The sequence below is a fragment of the Musca vetustissima genome, unplaced genomic scaffold, assembly GCF_032173495.1.
Source record: "Musca vetustissima isolate MV318-11 ecotype Yass unplaced genomic scaffold, APGP_CSIRO_Mvet_v1 utg4038, whole genome shotgun sequence".
NCBI lineage: Eukaryota > Metazoa > Arthropoda > Insecta > Diptera > Muscidae > Musca > Musca vetustissima.
In genome coordinates this window covers 24432-40089 of record NW_026875075.1, presented here as the reverse complement: position 1 = coordinate 40089, position 15658 = coordinate 24432, and the positions used below count along the sequence as shown (strand labels likewise).

Here is a 15658-nt window from a genome sequence, read left to right as displayed (position 1 = left end):
TATATGCAAATCTGAACCGACTTTAATCAAATTTGGTAATCGTTATTCTGAACTGAATTCAGTCGATTGTGCAAAAAGAAATCTAACAAAATTTTATATGGGAGGTATATGTCATGTGAAGCGATTTCAATCAAATTCGACATACGGTATTCTATACTTAATTCATTAGTCTGTGCAACATTTCTTGACTATCGGCGAGATTTAGAGCAGTTTGGTCCACGATTTTCATGAAATCCGACAAAATTGTATATGACAGGTATATGATAATGTGAAGCGATTTCAATCAAATTTGACATACGATATTGTATATTTAATATTATACGCTATGCAAAATTTCGTGTCCATAGGACATACGTAACGCCTTTGGTCCATGAGTTTCATGAAATCCGACAAAATTTTATATGGGAGGTATAGGGAAATGTGAAGCGATTTTAATTAAAATTTACATGTGTTTCTATTCATTCAATAGCCTGGCAAAATTTCATAGTATGTATCGCCTTTGGTCCACGATTTTCATGAAATCCAACAAAATTTTATATGGCAGGTATATGGAAATGTGAAGCAATTTTAAACAATTTTTATCATACACTATTCTAGATTAAATTCTGTTGCCAGTGCAACATTTTTATGGCGATCGGACAGATGTAGAGCCGGTGGCGCCTTATTTATTTATTTACAAAATCGATTACAATTTCAATTCATAGAAGATTCTTGCCGTTTCTGCAACAGATCATAGGTTTGTATATAGCTGAGCTGAACTACAACCTTTCCTGCACGGCCTTTTCCAAGATGTCCGTACATAAATCAAGATAATTCGCACGCAATCTTTTCCAGCTTTCCGTCATCGAGACACTTTTAATGTTTTCGATTGCAAATTGAACAGCCTTTGATTTAAGGCGATCACTGGAATGACGATCGGCCAGAAGAAGAATATCAGCCACCGAGTCCACACTCATGGTTTCGATTAGCATGTTTTCACACATTTCTTGCAAACCCGACATGGCGTATTTATTGCCAGCCACAAATAGATCCGTTGCCATTTCCTTGGGTATTTTCTCGTCCGTGTACATATAATTTAGCAATTCCTTGAGAACTTTCGAGTCCATATCTTCAATTTGAATACTACCGGTTTTCTTCTCTTCGAGGTCATTGCGAAACATGGCCGCAAAAACTTCACTGCGGGCGCATAATAAAACTTTGTGGACCTTGAATTCAATTTTATCTTGAGAGACAAGTGTTAAATCGCTGAATTCTTTGCTAGCCAAGATATTAGCCAAATCCTTGGAGATGGTTGTTGAGGGTTGCGTTTCATGTCCACATTGTATTTGAAGATATACCTCGACGTGCCCATATTCCCGACTTCTGCTTCTATGAAAAAAAGGGATAACATTATGTATTTCTTTCGTTGATATCTCTTTTGCATATTTTTCTGGTCCTCTCGTTACTGTAACTTGAAAAATCGTGTCGGTGGAATTGCATGACATCAACGTTACAAATATATCTCCATCAAAACATAGCCGCCATGTGGATTTGACGCTTCCATTATTTACCACAATATCCGGAGAATTAATATCACAATTATTATCCGAATGGAACTTCCAACAATATTTGTTATCTCCTAAGTTAATGATATTTCCAACAGAATTCATCATCAAAAGATTTCAGCAGACTTAGACACACACTGGATGGGAGGGATATCTCAACAAAAATTTAAAATTGTAGCGACCGCAAAAAAAAAAAAGAAACAAAGACGATTACTTGTAGAGTTGGGTAGTTCCGGAACGAACTAGTTCATTGGAACTATTCCGAGAAAGGAACGATCGGAACTAGTTCCAGCTCTCTAATTAATATAGTTCCTTTTTCTGATCTCGTTCTTTTTTCTTTTCCTTTTTTTCTCTTTCTTTTTTCTGATCTCGTTTTTTGTGAGCGAAAATAAAAACAAAAAGAACGATGAAAGAGAGAGATTCAAAGGAACTATGTAGGAGTCGGAACTACATGGAGCAAAGGAACTATATGGAGCAAATGAACTATAGGAGCAAAGGAACTATAAAAAGCAACGGAACTATATGGAGCAAAGGAACTATAAAGAGCAAAGGAACTATAGGAGCAAATGAACTATAGGAGCAAAGGAACTATAAAGAGCAACGGAACTATAAAGAGCAACGAAACTATATGGAGCAAAGGAATTATAAAGAACAAAGGAACTATATGGAGCAAAGGAATTATAAAGAACAAAGGAACTATATGGAGCAAAGGAACTATATATGGAAAAAACAAAAAAAAGAACGATGAAAGGGAGATTCAAAAGAACTATGTAGGAGTCGGAACTATATGGAGCAAAGGAGCTGTATGGAGTACGGGAATTATATGGAGCAGAGGTACTATATGGATCAAAGGAACTATATGGAAAAAAACTATATAGTTCCTTTGACTATGTAGGAGTCGGAACTATATGGAGCAAAGGAACTGTGTGGAGCAAAGGAACTATATGGAGCAAAGGAACTACATTAAGGAACTAGTTCCTTTTTGAAAATGGAACGAGAAAGATCGATCCGCTAAGTGAACTAGATTGCCCAACTCTAATTACTTGTTTGTCGATCTGTTCACAGAGTCCATTGCCGTTTGATTTTTGCCTTTGATGGCAACAGCTGATATTATTCGTTGCTCGCACACACAAACACAATCGGCGTTAATGTAGAATTTAAAAGTAACCCGTAACGATCACAACAACAATAAAAACCGTTGTAATTTAAAATTAATCGAAACAAAATTGTAGCGGCAACAGAAAACGAAACAAAGCCTTACTTTACATTACGAATCATGGTCATTGGAGGTTTTATTTTTTCTCTCTTTCATTGGTAAATTTTACTTCCAATGTTAATAAATCATAATTATCGAGAAAATACATAATGCAAAATAGCGCATAGACGGAGTACATGGGCCGTTTGATGTTTCTTCTTCTGACATATGTTTTCATATATCAATTCCACCGTGTTTGGGATAGAATTCAAAGTGGCATGAGACACTGGGTCTATGTTGCCACCTTCACGGGTATACATATATTTCATGGGATTTTATGTGTTTTAGATTTTAGTATTACATCGATTGAAGGTGGATAAATTTCGAGTAGATTTTGCATTAAAGGACGTCTGGTATTTAGTAGGTCAATGTCAGGGCAATTAAAGGTGATGTGGTCCATAGTTTGGATGTCTCCACAATCACATCTGTCTTAGCTGGTTATGTTAATTCTGTGGTGATGATGTTTCACCTGATTGTGGCCAAATCGTAGTCTGATTGTTGTTGCGACACTTTCGGGGCATATTAACACTTCGGAACCAAGGAATACAGTTGACTTTGGAGGGACAATAAGTAAAATCGTCTCCCAAATATACTTCCATTTTTCTTGCCAAGATGTGTCTGCCGAAGATTTGTCGTTTTGTCTCAAGTCATATGGACATTATTTTGGGTAAGAATCGATTGGATTATGGTTAGTGGCAATGAAGAACACATACTCGTTTCCAGCGATGCCGCTATGACTAGGCACCCATAGAAAGTGTATAGTGTAGACCTCCCTAGACATTTGGTAAACCTCATCTTTTATTCTGTAAATAAAGGGATGGGTATTTCTGGAGTTTTGGGATCCAATGGCCTGAAGGACTGATTTGATGTCAGTGGTGAGTACATATTTCCCAGGATCACAGGTTTTACATTAAAGCTTCAACAACAGCATACGCTTCCGCGAAGAAAATAGAACAGCTTTTATCTAACGTGAATGAAGTTTCGATGTCCAACGAAGGTATCCATCAGGCACAGCTGGTTTTGTCTGCCGTTTTTTGAATCGTCAGTGAATATGGTTTTGAAATCGAAAAATTTAGTATGCGTGGTGTTAATGTACATATTAACAATGTCCGATGTTGCCGATCGATTCATAAAGAACGTCCAGAAATGTTATGTTTCGGAGTAGAGAGATGACTTGGAGTGGATAGTTATATTGAATAGGTCGATGTGTAATCTGATGAGATTATTGAATAGGTCGTTGTGTAATCTGATGAGATTATTGAATAGGTCGATGTGTAATCTGATGAGATTATTTCTTGCTACTTTCCCATGGTACAGTTGGAACAATCCAGGGCGGATTTGATACAGATCATTATATTTTTGAATATATTTATTCGTCGGATTCTTGCAATCAGCAATAATATTATTAATATAATTACTGGCCAGGAATTTCCATTTGATTTTAGTTTTTGACGGCAACAGCTGATCTTATTCATTGTTCACGCACAAACAAACTGTCGGCGTCAAAATAGGATTTCATTGCGTCAGCAGGCGGCCCTTTGAATTTTGCCTTTGACGGCAACAGCTGATCTTATTCGTTGTTCGCGCGCACACAAACCGCCCGCGTTTGTTTTTTAAATGACAAAATAACATCTTTAGACACATCTATAGACACTTATTTTATACATAAATATTAAATAGAACTACTGAAAGAAAAAAAAACGTGTATAGCAACATTTTTAAAATTAATAAAATAGTATCGAAACGAATAAGTATATGGGCAATATTGCCAATTTTTTAACATAGCTGAAGCGGAGGTTCACCCCTTTATAACTCGGGAAGTACTTAAGTATATGAAAAAAGTGAATAGTTTTGGGTTAATTGGTCTGTCGTTGCAAACATGATATTGACCTCCAAGCTTTATTTTGGTGGAAGCTGTGTCTACTTTAATGGAGAAAAAATGTGTAAAAACAGGTTGAGGCGAACCAGTTTTTTTCTATATATCTAGGATATATCTATGTATATATCAAGGATGTATATCTATATATAAATGTTTTCTAAAGATGTTACTAAAAAACGCGGGCGGTTTGCGTGTGCGCGAACATCGAATAAGATCAGCTGTTGCCGCCAAAGGCAAAATTCAAAGGGCCGCGTGCTGACGCAACGAAATTCAATTTTGACGCCGACAGTTTGTGTGTTCGCGAACATCGAATGATTATGATTTATTATCATTTGAAGTAAAATTTAAGGTACCTTTTCTAACCCTACTGTCAATTTACCAATGAAAGAGAGAAAAAATAAATCCTCCCATGACCATGATTCGTAATGTAAAGTAAGGCTTTGTTATGTTTTCTGTTGTCGCTACAATTTTGTTTGGATTAATTTTAAACTGCAACGGTTTTTGTTGTTGTTGTGATCGTTAGCGGTTACTTTTGAATTCTACATTAACGCCGTCTGTGTGTGTGTGCGTGAGCAACGAGTAAGATCAGCTGTTGCCGTCAAAGGCAAAAATCAAACGGCAATGGACTCTGTGAACCGATTGACAAAATAAATATCCGCCTTTGGTTTCTTGTTGATACAATTTTTGGGACTTCCCCGCCAAATGCAATCGGCAGTAATCTATTGGATATGGGACAACTACGGCTTGGACAGACACTAAACTTGAAAATAATAAAAAAGGGCAAATTTGAGAAAGCAAATCTTTCTTCATGGAATAACTCGCAATTTCCATTATTATTATATGTGCTACACATATAAAACGGCATTTACATTATAACTTTTTGTAGGGTTAACCCACTTTATGGGGATTTATTTGACAAATAGGCAATGGTATTGATTGAAAACCACTGGGTTAACTAAATCCGGTGCAATGTAAACGTATTATAAGTGGCAATGGCTCAATTATAGGAAAGATGTAGAAGCGGTAGAAATATAAATTTCATAGATTTTCATTCGTGTTTTTCAATTTCATTTTGAGGATTCGAAAATATTAGCACCAACAGCAGGATCGATGCGGCTACCTTATTAAATATACCTTGGAATAGGGAGATGCAAAAAATACGAGATGCGGATTCGAGTTTTCGAAAAAGGTGGTTGAAAAAAAATTCGTGTTGCCATATTGTAATTTAGGTTGCAATGTGTGTTGCACCATTGCAACCTAACAGTTTATTAAATACTTGGGTAAATACTCGAGTATTTACCCAAAAATTGGGTATAAACTCATTAATTGGCGAACCACTTGACATAGGCGGCTAAAATTTTGCTTACATGTTTTTAATGTCAAAGCTAATATAGAAATCCAAAATGAGGTCCCTGGGTCCATGTTTTGATGTATCCCCAATATAACCGTATCTTCCGACTTAAGGGAGATACGGAAAAAGTGTTAAAAATAACAAAAATTTAGGTTATGGTTCTATGTGAGCCATACCCAAAAGTGAATCGATATTGATAATTTTTGGTAGAAAGATTTTCTACCCTATTAGAAAGCAAAATACAAAATATCAACCAAATTGGTTGGAAAATGTGTCCAAAATCCTTAAAAATACAAAATTTTGAGGTTATGGTTATATGGGGGCCGTACCCAAAAGTGGATCCATATTGATAATTTTTGGTACGAAGATTTTCTACCCAATGAGAATCAAAACTGTTAAATTACAGTCAAATCGGTTGGAAAATATGTCCAAAATTCTTAAAAATCCAAAGTTTTTAGGGTTCGGTCATATGGGGAGCATACTCAAAAGTGAATCGATATTGATAATTTTTGGTAGGGAGATGTTCTACCCAATGAGAATATAAAATTACAGGCAAATTGGTTGAAAGAAGTGTCCAAAATCCTTAAAAATCCAAAATTTTGAGGTTACGAATATATGGGGGCCATACCCAAAAGTGGATCGATATTGATAATTTTTGGTTCGAAGATTTTCTACCCAATGAGAATCAAAACTGTTAAATTACACCCAAATCGGTTAGAAAATGTGTCCAAAATCCTTAAAAATCAAAAATTTTGAGGTTAAGGTTATATGATAATTTTTGGTATTTTTTCCTAAAGAAAATATTGCAATTGGAGACTTTTCCTACACGAAACATTTACATATGGAGACTTTTCATATACAAAAATTACAATTTGAAACTTTTATTTTCGAAAAATTTTCATTTGGAGACTTTTATGATAAGAAACTTTGCAATTGGAGAATTTTTCCAAAGAAATGTTTACAATTGGAGACTTTTGCTAAAGAAAATATTGCAATTGGAGACTTTGAAAAGTCTCCAATTGTAGAAAATTTACAATTGGAGTGTTTTTTATACGAAACATTTCAATTGAAGGCTTTTTTATAACGAAAAATTTGCACTTGGAGACTTTTCTCATAGACACATTTACAATTGGAGACTTCTCATGTAAAACAAAATTACAATTGGAAACTTTTATTTTAGAAAATTTTTACATTTGGAAACTTTTCGGATATAAAACTTTACAATTGTAGACTTTTCTTTTACGAAACTTTCTTATTGGAGACTTTTTCCAAAAAAAATTTACAATTGGAGACTTTTCCTAAAGAAAAGTTGGCAATTGGAGACTTTTCTGATAGAAAACTTAACAATTGGAGACTTTCTTAAAGAAAATTTACAATTGGAGACTTTTTATAAAGAAAAAATTGCAATTGGAGACTTTTCTGAAAGAAACTTTTACAATTGGTTAGAAAACATTACAATTGGAGACTTTTCTTATATGAAACTTAACAATTGAAGACTTTTCCTAAAGAAAAGTTGGCAATTGGAGACCTTTCCTAAAGAAAACATTGCAATTGGAGAATTTTCTGATAGAAAACGTTACAATTGGAGGCTTTTTCCAAAGAAATTTTTATAATTGGAGTCTTTTGCTAAAGAAAATATTGCAAGTGGAGACTTTTTTGATAGAAAACGTTACAATTGGAGACTTTTCCTAAAGAAAAGCTTTCAAAGATGCCATGATGGCCGCCATGCCCTATGTCGATATACTGTTTGGCAACGAACAGGAAGTTGAAACTTTCGCCAACGAACAGGGTTGGGAGGAGACGAAAGACCTCAAGGTGATCGGTCGCAAATTGTTCGCCCTGCCCAAGGAGAATAGCCAGCGCGAACGTATTGTGATTATAACTCAGGGCCATTTGCCGGTGCTGCTCTTTAAGGATGGCAAAATTCACGAATACGAAGTGCCGCAGTTTTTATATGGGAGGTGTAGGGAAATGTGAAGCGATTTCAATAAAATTTTTCAATACACGATATTTTATTTTTGTACTCCATTCAATAGCCTGTGCAAAATTTAAAATACTTGGCTATACCATTTTATGGCAGATGTAACGCCTTTGGTCCATGAGTTTCATGAAATCCGACAAAATTTTATATGGCAGGTATATGGAAATGTGAAGCGATTTTAAACAAATTTGACATACGATATTCTATATTTAATCCGATAGCCTGTGCAAAATTTCTTGGCTATCGGACAGGTGTAGAGCCGATGGGGCCTGATTTCCTTGACATCCGACGAAGTTTTATATGGGTGGTATAGGGAAAATGTGAAGCGATTTTAAACAATTTTTATTATATTCAGTTGCCAGTGCAACATTTTTATGGTGATCGGACAGATGTGTAGAGCCGGTGGGGCCTTATTTATTTATTTACAAAATCGATTACAATTCCAATTCATAGAAGATTCTTGCCGTTTCTGCAACAGCTCATAGGTTTGTATATAGCTGAGCTGAACTACCAAATTTCCTGCACGGCCTTTTCCAAATTTGGCATACACTATTCTATATGTCCGTACATAAATCAAGATAATTCGCACGCAATCTTTTCCAGCTTTCCGTCATCGAGACACTTTTAATGTTTTCGATTACAAATTGAACAGCCTTTGATTTAATTTAAGGCGATCACTGGAATGACGAAATGAATGACTTGAAATTATGTCCCCGGCATATGTGCAACAAAGCCATTATAGTGTTTCATTTAACGGCGTTCGAAATGTAAACAAACCATTTTGAAAGAAAGGAAAAAAAACAACAACAACACAGAACGTGTTCACATCTGTTTTTTTTTGTATTTCATTTCATTCAGTTGATAAGATTTGTTGCGGCCAGTTGGTGTTTTTTTCTTTCTTACAACGAAAAAAAACACCTTTTTTCCGGGAGGTCAGCAGCAAAAAATAATTAACAATAGACAATTTGTTTTTTTTTTAATTAAATAAAAAAAACTTATATATAGAATGGAGAATTTAAGGTAATAACATTAAAACTGAATTATATATTTGTTTAATTATAAGTAAATATTTTTTTTAAATTATTTTATTGGCATGCTAATTTTGTATTGATAAGACACTTTGTTCAAGTTGCTGCTGTCTGTCTGGACGTTATTGTTTGGGTGGAAGGTGGGGAATTGGTTGTGGTAGCACACATACAACTGTTATAAAATTAGGTGGTGTTAGACACGAAACGGCGTTCCAATGGGCGGCGTTGTTGGTAATAACCTTTAAACAATGACTGGAGCTAAAAAAAAACATAGGATGTGACTAACATGCAAAATAAAAATCAGTCATTCAAGATTTAATATCTGCCAAATTTTGTGAGGAATGATCGGTAGTTAAAAAAAGTTTTTTTTAATCGATGTCTTGAAATAACATTTTTTTGTCGTTTCAGAAACGTGATCTATAATTTCAAATATTACAATTCCGAATGTCTATATGAATTTGTATTAGGCCTAGAGTGTTGTATGCCAAATTTAATTCAGATCGGTTCAGATTTCGATATAGCTCCCATATAAAATTTCATTCGAATTCATATAAATCGTGCTAATGAGGCTACAGCTATCCGATCGACACGAAATTTTGCACAGGCAACTGAATTGAGTCTAGAATGATGTGTGACAAATTTCATTAAAATCGGTTCAGATGGCTATATTGAAATCTGAAACCATAAGAAAATTGCATCCGATTTCATACAAAAAGTGCGCTAATGAGGCTACAACTATCCGATCAACACGAAATTTTGCACAGGCAACTGAGTGTGCCAGATTTAATTCAAATCGGTTCATATTTCGATATAGCTCCCACATGTAAATCCAGCCTTAAAGATCCCACATCTGCCCGAAATTATGTACAGGTGACGGAATTGACTCTAGAATGATGTGTGCAAAATTTAATTCAGATCGGTTCATAGCTCCCATTAGAAAATTGCATCCGATTTCATATAAATCGTGTGCCAATGAAATTTTGCACAGGCAACTGAATTGGGCCTAGAATGATGTGTGCCACATTTAATTCAAATCGGTTCAGATTTCGATATAGCTCCCGCATATAATTTTATCGGATTTCATGTAAATCCAGCCTTAAAGAGCCCACATCTGCCCGAAATTATGTACAGATGACGGAATTGAGTCTAGAATGATGTGTGTCAAATTTCATTGAAATCGTTTCAGATTTGAGTCCGATTTTCGATATTTTGACCAGATTTTCAAATCAAAATGGTTGTCATTTGATATTTCGGGTTCTCGTGGGTTGGCAAATCTCTACCAAAAATGATCAAAATCGGTGTAGTTTTAGGTATAGCCGCCCTATACGTTACTTTCCGATTTTCGATATTTTGAGAAAGTTTGTCACCCCAACTACATTCTCCCTTCTTTTTTTTTTTTTTTGATTTGTTGTTGTGTTTTGTTTGACGTTGTTTTATTGTATTTCATTTCATGTTTTGTTTTTGTTTATTGCTTTCGCTGATGACCTCAGTATCACTTCGATGGTGATCTTGTTGTTTCCCGTTTGATACGCATCAGAACCAAAACAAAACCAAGCAGCAGATTTACACATTCTAAACTGATAATATTCTGAAATACAAATAAATTAGAAAAATAATGTTGTTAGTTTCACATTACCCCTGGCAACGAACAGTACCTGCGGTGGCCCACAAAATTCTCAATATAAAATCTCAAATAAAAAACATGCACATGCTTAAGTAATTTTTTTATTTTTTTAAATTAATTGTTGATTTTTTTTTCTCTCTCTCCCCATCTCTCTCTGCTTCCAGGGAAGGCATTTTAATTGTCTGCGGCAATCCTCTGCTGGACATTTCGCCAATGTCGTAGAAGATCTATTGAAAAAATACGAATTGAAACCGAACGATGCCATTCTGGCCGAAGAGAAACACATGCCTCTGTACAAGGAGCTGGTCGAAAAATATAAAGCCGAATTTATTGCCGGCGGTTCGGTACAGAATTCGTTGCGTGTCTGCCAGTGGTGGTGGCCAAGGTGGCCACATTCTTTGGCTGTGTCGGCAATGATGATTATGCCAAAATTCTGGAAGAGAATACCACCAAGGATGGCTTAAATGTCCGTTATCAATATACACAAGATGCTCCGACGGGCACATGTGCCGTTCTCGTAACGGGCACTCATCGTTCGTTGTGTGCAAATTTGGCAGCAGCAAATAATTTCACATTGGATCATTTACAAATAGCGGAAAATAGAAAGCTATTGGAGGCGGCTGAATACTATTATATATCGGTATGTATGGATATATTAAAATTTGGGGAAAAAAACTACATTAATCCGAACTATGTTTTTGTAGACTTGCACATACAAATAAGGGCACTATTTAAAGGTGTTCTGATGATGGTTAATTTTTGGCGCAAAGATATTCTACATATATCATGTTCTAATCAATTTTATTGGAAAAAATTCCAAAATTTGGATAGTTCCGCTATATGGAGGCTATACCTAAAAGTGGGCCGATATTGATAATTTTTGGTACGAAGATTTTCTATCCAATGAGAAACCGAAATAACAAATTTCAATCAAATCGGTTGGAAAATATGTCCAAAATTCTTTAAAATTCAAAAAATGTTAGGGTTTGGTTGGGGGCCATAACCAAAAGTGGACCGATATTGATAATTTTTGGTACGAAGATTTGTACCCAATGAGAAACAAAAATATAAAATTACAGCCAATCCTTAAAAAACTAAAATTTTGAGGTTATGGTTCCATGGGGGCCATACCCAAAAGTGGATCGATATTGATAGTTTTTGGTAGAAAGATTTTCTATCCAATGAGAAACCGAAATAACAAATTTCAATCAAATCGGTTGGAAAATATGTCCAAAATTTTTAAAAATCAAAAATTTTGAGGTTACGATTATATGAAGGCCATACCCAAAAGTGGTTCGATATTGATAATTTTTGGTAGGAAGTTATTCTACCCAATGAGAAACTAAAATAACAAATTTCAATCAAATCGGTTGGAAAATATGTCCAAAATTTTTAAAAATCCAGAGTTTTTAGGGTTCGGTTATATGGGGGCCATACCCAAAAGTTGATCGATATTGTTAATTTTTGGTAGGGAGATTTTCTACCGAATGAGAATCAAAACTGTTAAATTACAGCCAAATTATTGAGATTGTAGACTTTTATTTTAAGAATTTTTTTATTTGGAGACTTTTCGGATAGACAACATTACAACTGGAGACTTTTCTTGTAGTAAACTTTACTATTGGAAAATTTTCTGATAAAAATCTATATAATTGGAGTCTTTTCCTATGGTTAATATTGCAATTGGAGACTTTTTCCAAAGAAAATTTTACAATTGGAGACTTTTGCTAAAGAATATATTGTAATTGGAGTCTCCAATTGTAGAAAATGTACAATTGTAGACTTTTCTTATACGAAAGTTTACAATCGGAGACTTTTTTATAAAGAAAAAAATTGCAATTGGAGACTTTTCTGAAAGAAACATTTACAATTGGAGATTTTTCATATAAAAAATTACAATTCGAAACTTTTCTTCTAGAAAATTATTCATTTGGAGACTTTTCGGCTAGAAAACATTACAATTGGAGACTTTTCTTATACGCAACTTTACAATTGGAGACTTTTTCCAAAGACATTTCTACAATTTTGCTAAAGAAAAAATTTAAAATTGGAGAGTATTTTATACGAATCTTTAAAATTTGAGACTTTTTACAAGAAAATGTTGCAATTGGAGACTTTTTCTTCGATTGTTTTTTTTTTAATTCCACACTAATAATTGTTTTCTCTTGCTTTTTTCGATCTATTGCAGGGCTTCTTCTTGACCGTTAGTCCGCCCAGCATTATGGAAGTTGCCCACCACGCCCACAAACACCAGCGTACCTTCATGATGAATTTAAGCGCCCCCTTCCTATCGCAATTTTTCAAAGAACCCATGATGGCCGCCATGCCTTATGTCGATATACTGTTCGGCAACGAACAGGAAGTTGAAACTTTCGCCAACGAACAGGGCTGGGAGGAGACGAAAGACCTCAAGGTGATCGGTCGCAAATTGGTCGCCCTGCCCAAGGAGAATAGCCAACGGGAACGTATTGTAATTATAACTCAGGGCCATTTGCCGGTGCTACTCTTTAAGGATGGCAAAATTCACGAATACGAAGTGCCGCAGTTGTCGCGCGAACAAATGGTCGACACCAATGGAGCGGGTGATGCCTTTGTTGGTGGCTTCTTGGCCCAGTATGTGCAAAAGAAGCCGTTCGATGTGTGTATACGTTGCGGTATATGGTCGGCGGGAGAGATTATTAAACGTAGCGGTTGTACGTTTGAGGGTAAGCCGACATTTGTCGAGGAATAATAGTGTGAGAATAGTGTGGACGAGGGAGGAGGAGGGATGCTGGGAAAATCCATCTTCAATGTACCGTGTTAAATCCAATGGCCTTTCAAAATGAAACTTAATATTTTATTTTTGTATTGTTGTTGTAAATTTTGCATTTCATTTCTTTTTTGTTATTTTATTTGAGGAATAAAAACAAAGGATGAAAAAACAAACAATTTAAAATACCACATTCTATACAATTTTATGGCGATGTGACAGATGTAGAGCCGTTGGGGCCGGATTTTCATGAAATCGGACAAAATTTTACATGGGAGGTATGTGAAAATGTGAAGCGATTTTAATCAAATTTGGTTATCGTTATTCTAGACTGAATTCAGTCGATTGTGCAAAATTTTTTGACTATCGGTGAGATTTAGAGCAGTTTGGTCCACCAATTTCATAAAATCCGACAAAATTTTATATGACAATGTGAAGCGATTTTCAACAAATTTGGCATACGGTATTCTATACTCAATTCAATAGCTTGTGCAAAATTTCTTGGCCATCGGAGAGATGAAGAGCCGTTGGGACCTGATTTTCTTGAAATCCGATGAAATTTTGTATGGGAGGTATAGGGAAATGAGAAGCGATTTTAATCAAATTTAACATACGGTATTCTATACTCAATTCAATAGCCTGTGCAAAATTTCATTGCCTTCGGACAGATGTATTGCCTTTGGTCCACGATTTTCATGAAATCCGACGTAGTTTTATCTAGGAAGTATAGGGAAATGTGAAGCGATTTTCAACAAATTTAACATACGGTATTCAATCGCCATGAGGCCTGATTTCCTTGACATCCGAAGAAGTTTTATATGGGAGGTATAGGGAAATGTGAAGCGATTTTAAACAAATTTGGCGTACACTATTCTAGATTAAATTCAGTTGCCAGTGCAACATTTTTATGGCGATCGGACAGATGTAGAGCCGGTGTGGCCTTATTTATTTATTTACAAAATCGATTACAATTTCAATGCATAGAAGATTTTTACCGTTTCTGCAACGGATCATAAGTTTGTATATATCTGAGCTGAACTACAATTTTTCCTGCACGGCCTTTTCCAAGATGTCCGTACATAATTCAAGATTATTCGCACGTAATCTTTTCCAGCTTTCCGTCATCGAGACACTTTTAATGTTTTTTATTGCAAATTGAACAGTCATTGATTTAAGGCGATCACTGGAATGACGATCGGCCAGAAGAAGAATATCAGCCACCGAGTCCACACTCATGGTTTCGATTAGCATGTTTTCACACATTTCTTGCAAACCGGACATGGCATATTTATTGCCAGCCACAAATAGATCCGTTACCATTTCCTTGGGTATTTTCTTGTCCGTGTAGATATAATTTAGCAATTCCTTGAGAACTTTCGAATCCATATCTTCAATTTGAATACTACCGGTTTTCTTCTCTTCGAGGTCATTGCGAAACATGGCCGCAAAAACTTCACTGCGGGCGCATAATAAAACTTTGTGGACCTTGAATTCAATTTTATCTTGAGAGACCAGTGTTAGATCGCTGAATTCTTTGCTAGCCAAGATATTAGCCAAATCCTTGGAGATGGTTGTTGAGGGTTGCATTTCATGTATTTGAAGATATATCTCGATGGGCTCACATTTCCAACATCTTGGTTTAAAAAAATCGATATAGTCATCTATTTGTTTCGTTGATATATCTTTAGTACATTTGTCTGATCCTTTAGTTACTGTAACTTGAAAAATCGTGTCGGGGGAATTCCATGACACCAAGCATACACCTATATTTCCATTAAAAAATAGATACCATGTGGATTTGACGCTTCCATTATTTACCACAATATTCGGAGAACTATAATCACAAGTACTTTCCGAAAGGAACTTCCAACAATATTTGTTACTTCCTAAGTCAGTGATATTCCCAACAATGCTCATTTCTGTAAATAAAGGGATGGGTATTTCTGGATTTTTGGGATCCAATGGCCTGAAGGACTGATTTGATGTCAGTGATGAGTACATATTTCCCAGGATCACAGGTTTTGCATTAAAGCTTCAACAACAGCATACGCTTCCGCGAAGAAAATAGAACAGTTTTTATCTAACGTGAATGAAGTTTCGATGTCCAACGAAGGTATCCATAAGGCACAGCTGGTTTTGTCTGCCGTTTTTTGAATCGTCAGTGAATATGGTTTTGAAATCGAAATTTTGTATGCGTGGTGTTAATATACATATTAACAATGTCCGATGTTGCCGATCGATTCATAA

The 15658-nt window shown here is 35.4% G+C and overlaps 2 protein-coding genes and 1 pseudogene across 2 annotated transcripts; 1 reads left to right on the top strand and 2 right to left on the bottom strand.

Moving 5' to 3' along the window:
• Positions 1-758: 758 nt before the first annotated feature.
• On the bottom strand, positions 759-2822 carry LOC133337596 (speckle-type POZ protein-like). Its single transcript, XM_061545808.1, has 2 exons — positions 2806-2822; positions 759-1368 (listed from the first exon to the last, which is right to left on the bottom strand). The coding sequence occupies exons 1-2, from the start codon at positions 2820-2822 to the stop codon at positions 759-761; spliced, it is 627 nt and encodes a 208-aa protein (XP_061401792.1).
• Positions 2823-7742: 4920 nt separating this feature from the next.
• LOC133337595 (adenosine kinase-like) lies at positions 7743-13393 on the top strand (annotated as a pseudogene).
• A 1056-nt stretch (positions 13394-14449) lies between these two features.
• LOC133337594 (protein roadkill-like) lies at positions 14450-14998 on the bottom strand. The gene has a single exon (XM_061545807.1). It carries the CDS (start codon positions 14996-14998, stop codon positions 14450-14452), a length of 549 nt encoding a protein of 182 aa, XP_061401791.1.
• Positions 14999-15658: the final 660 nt, after the last annotated feature.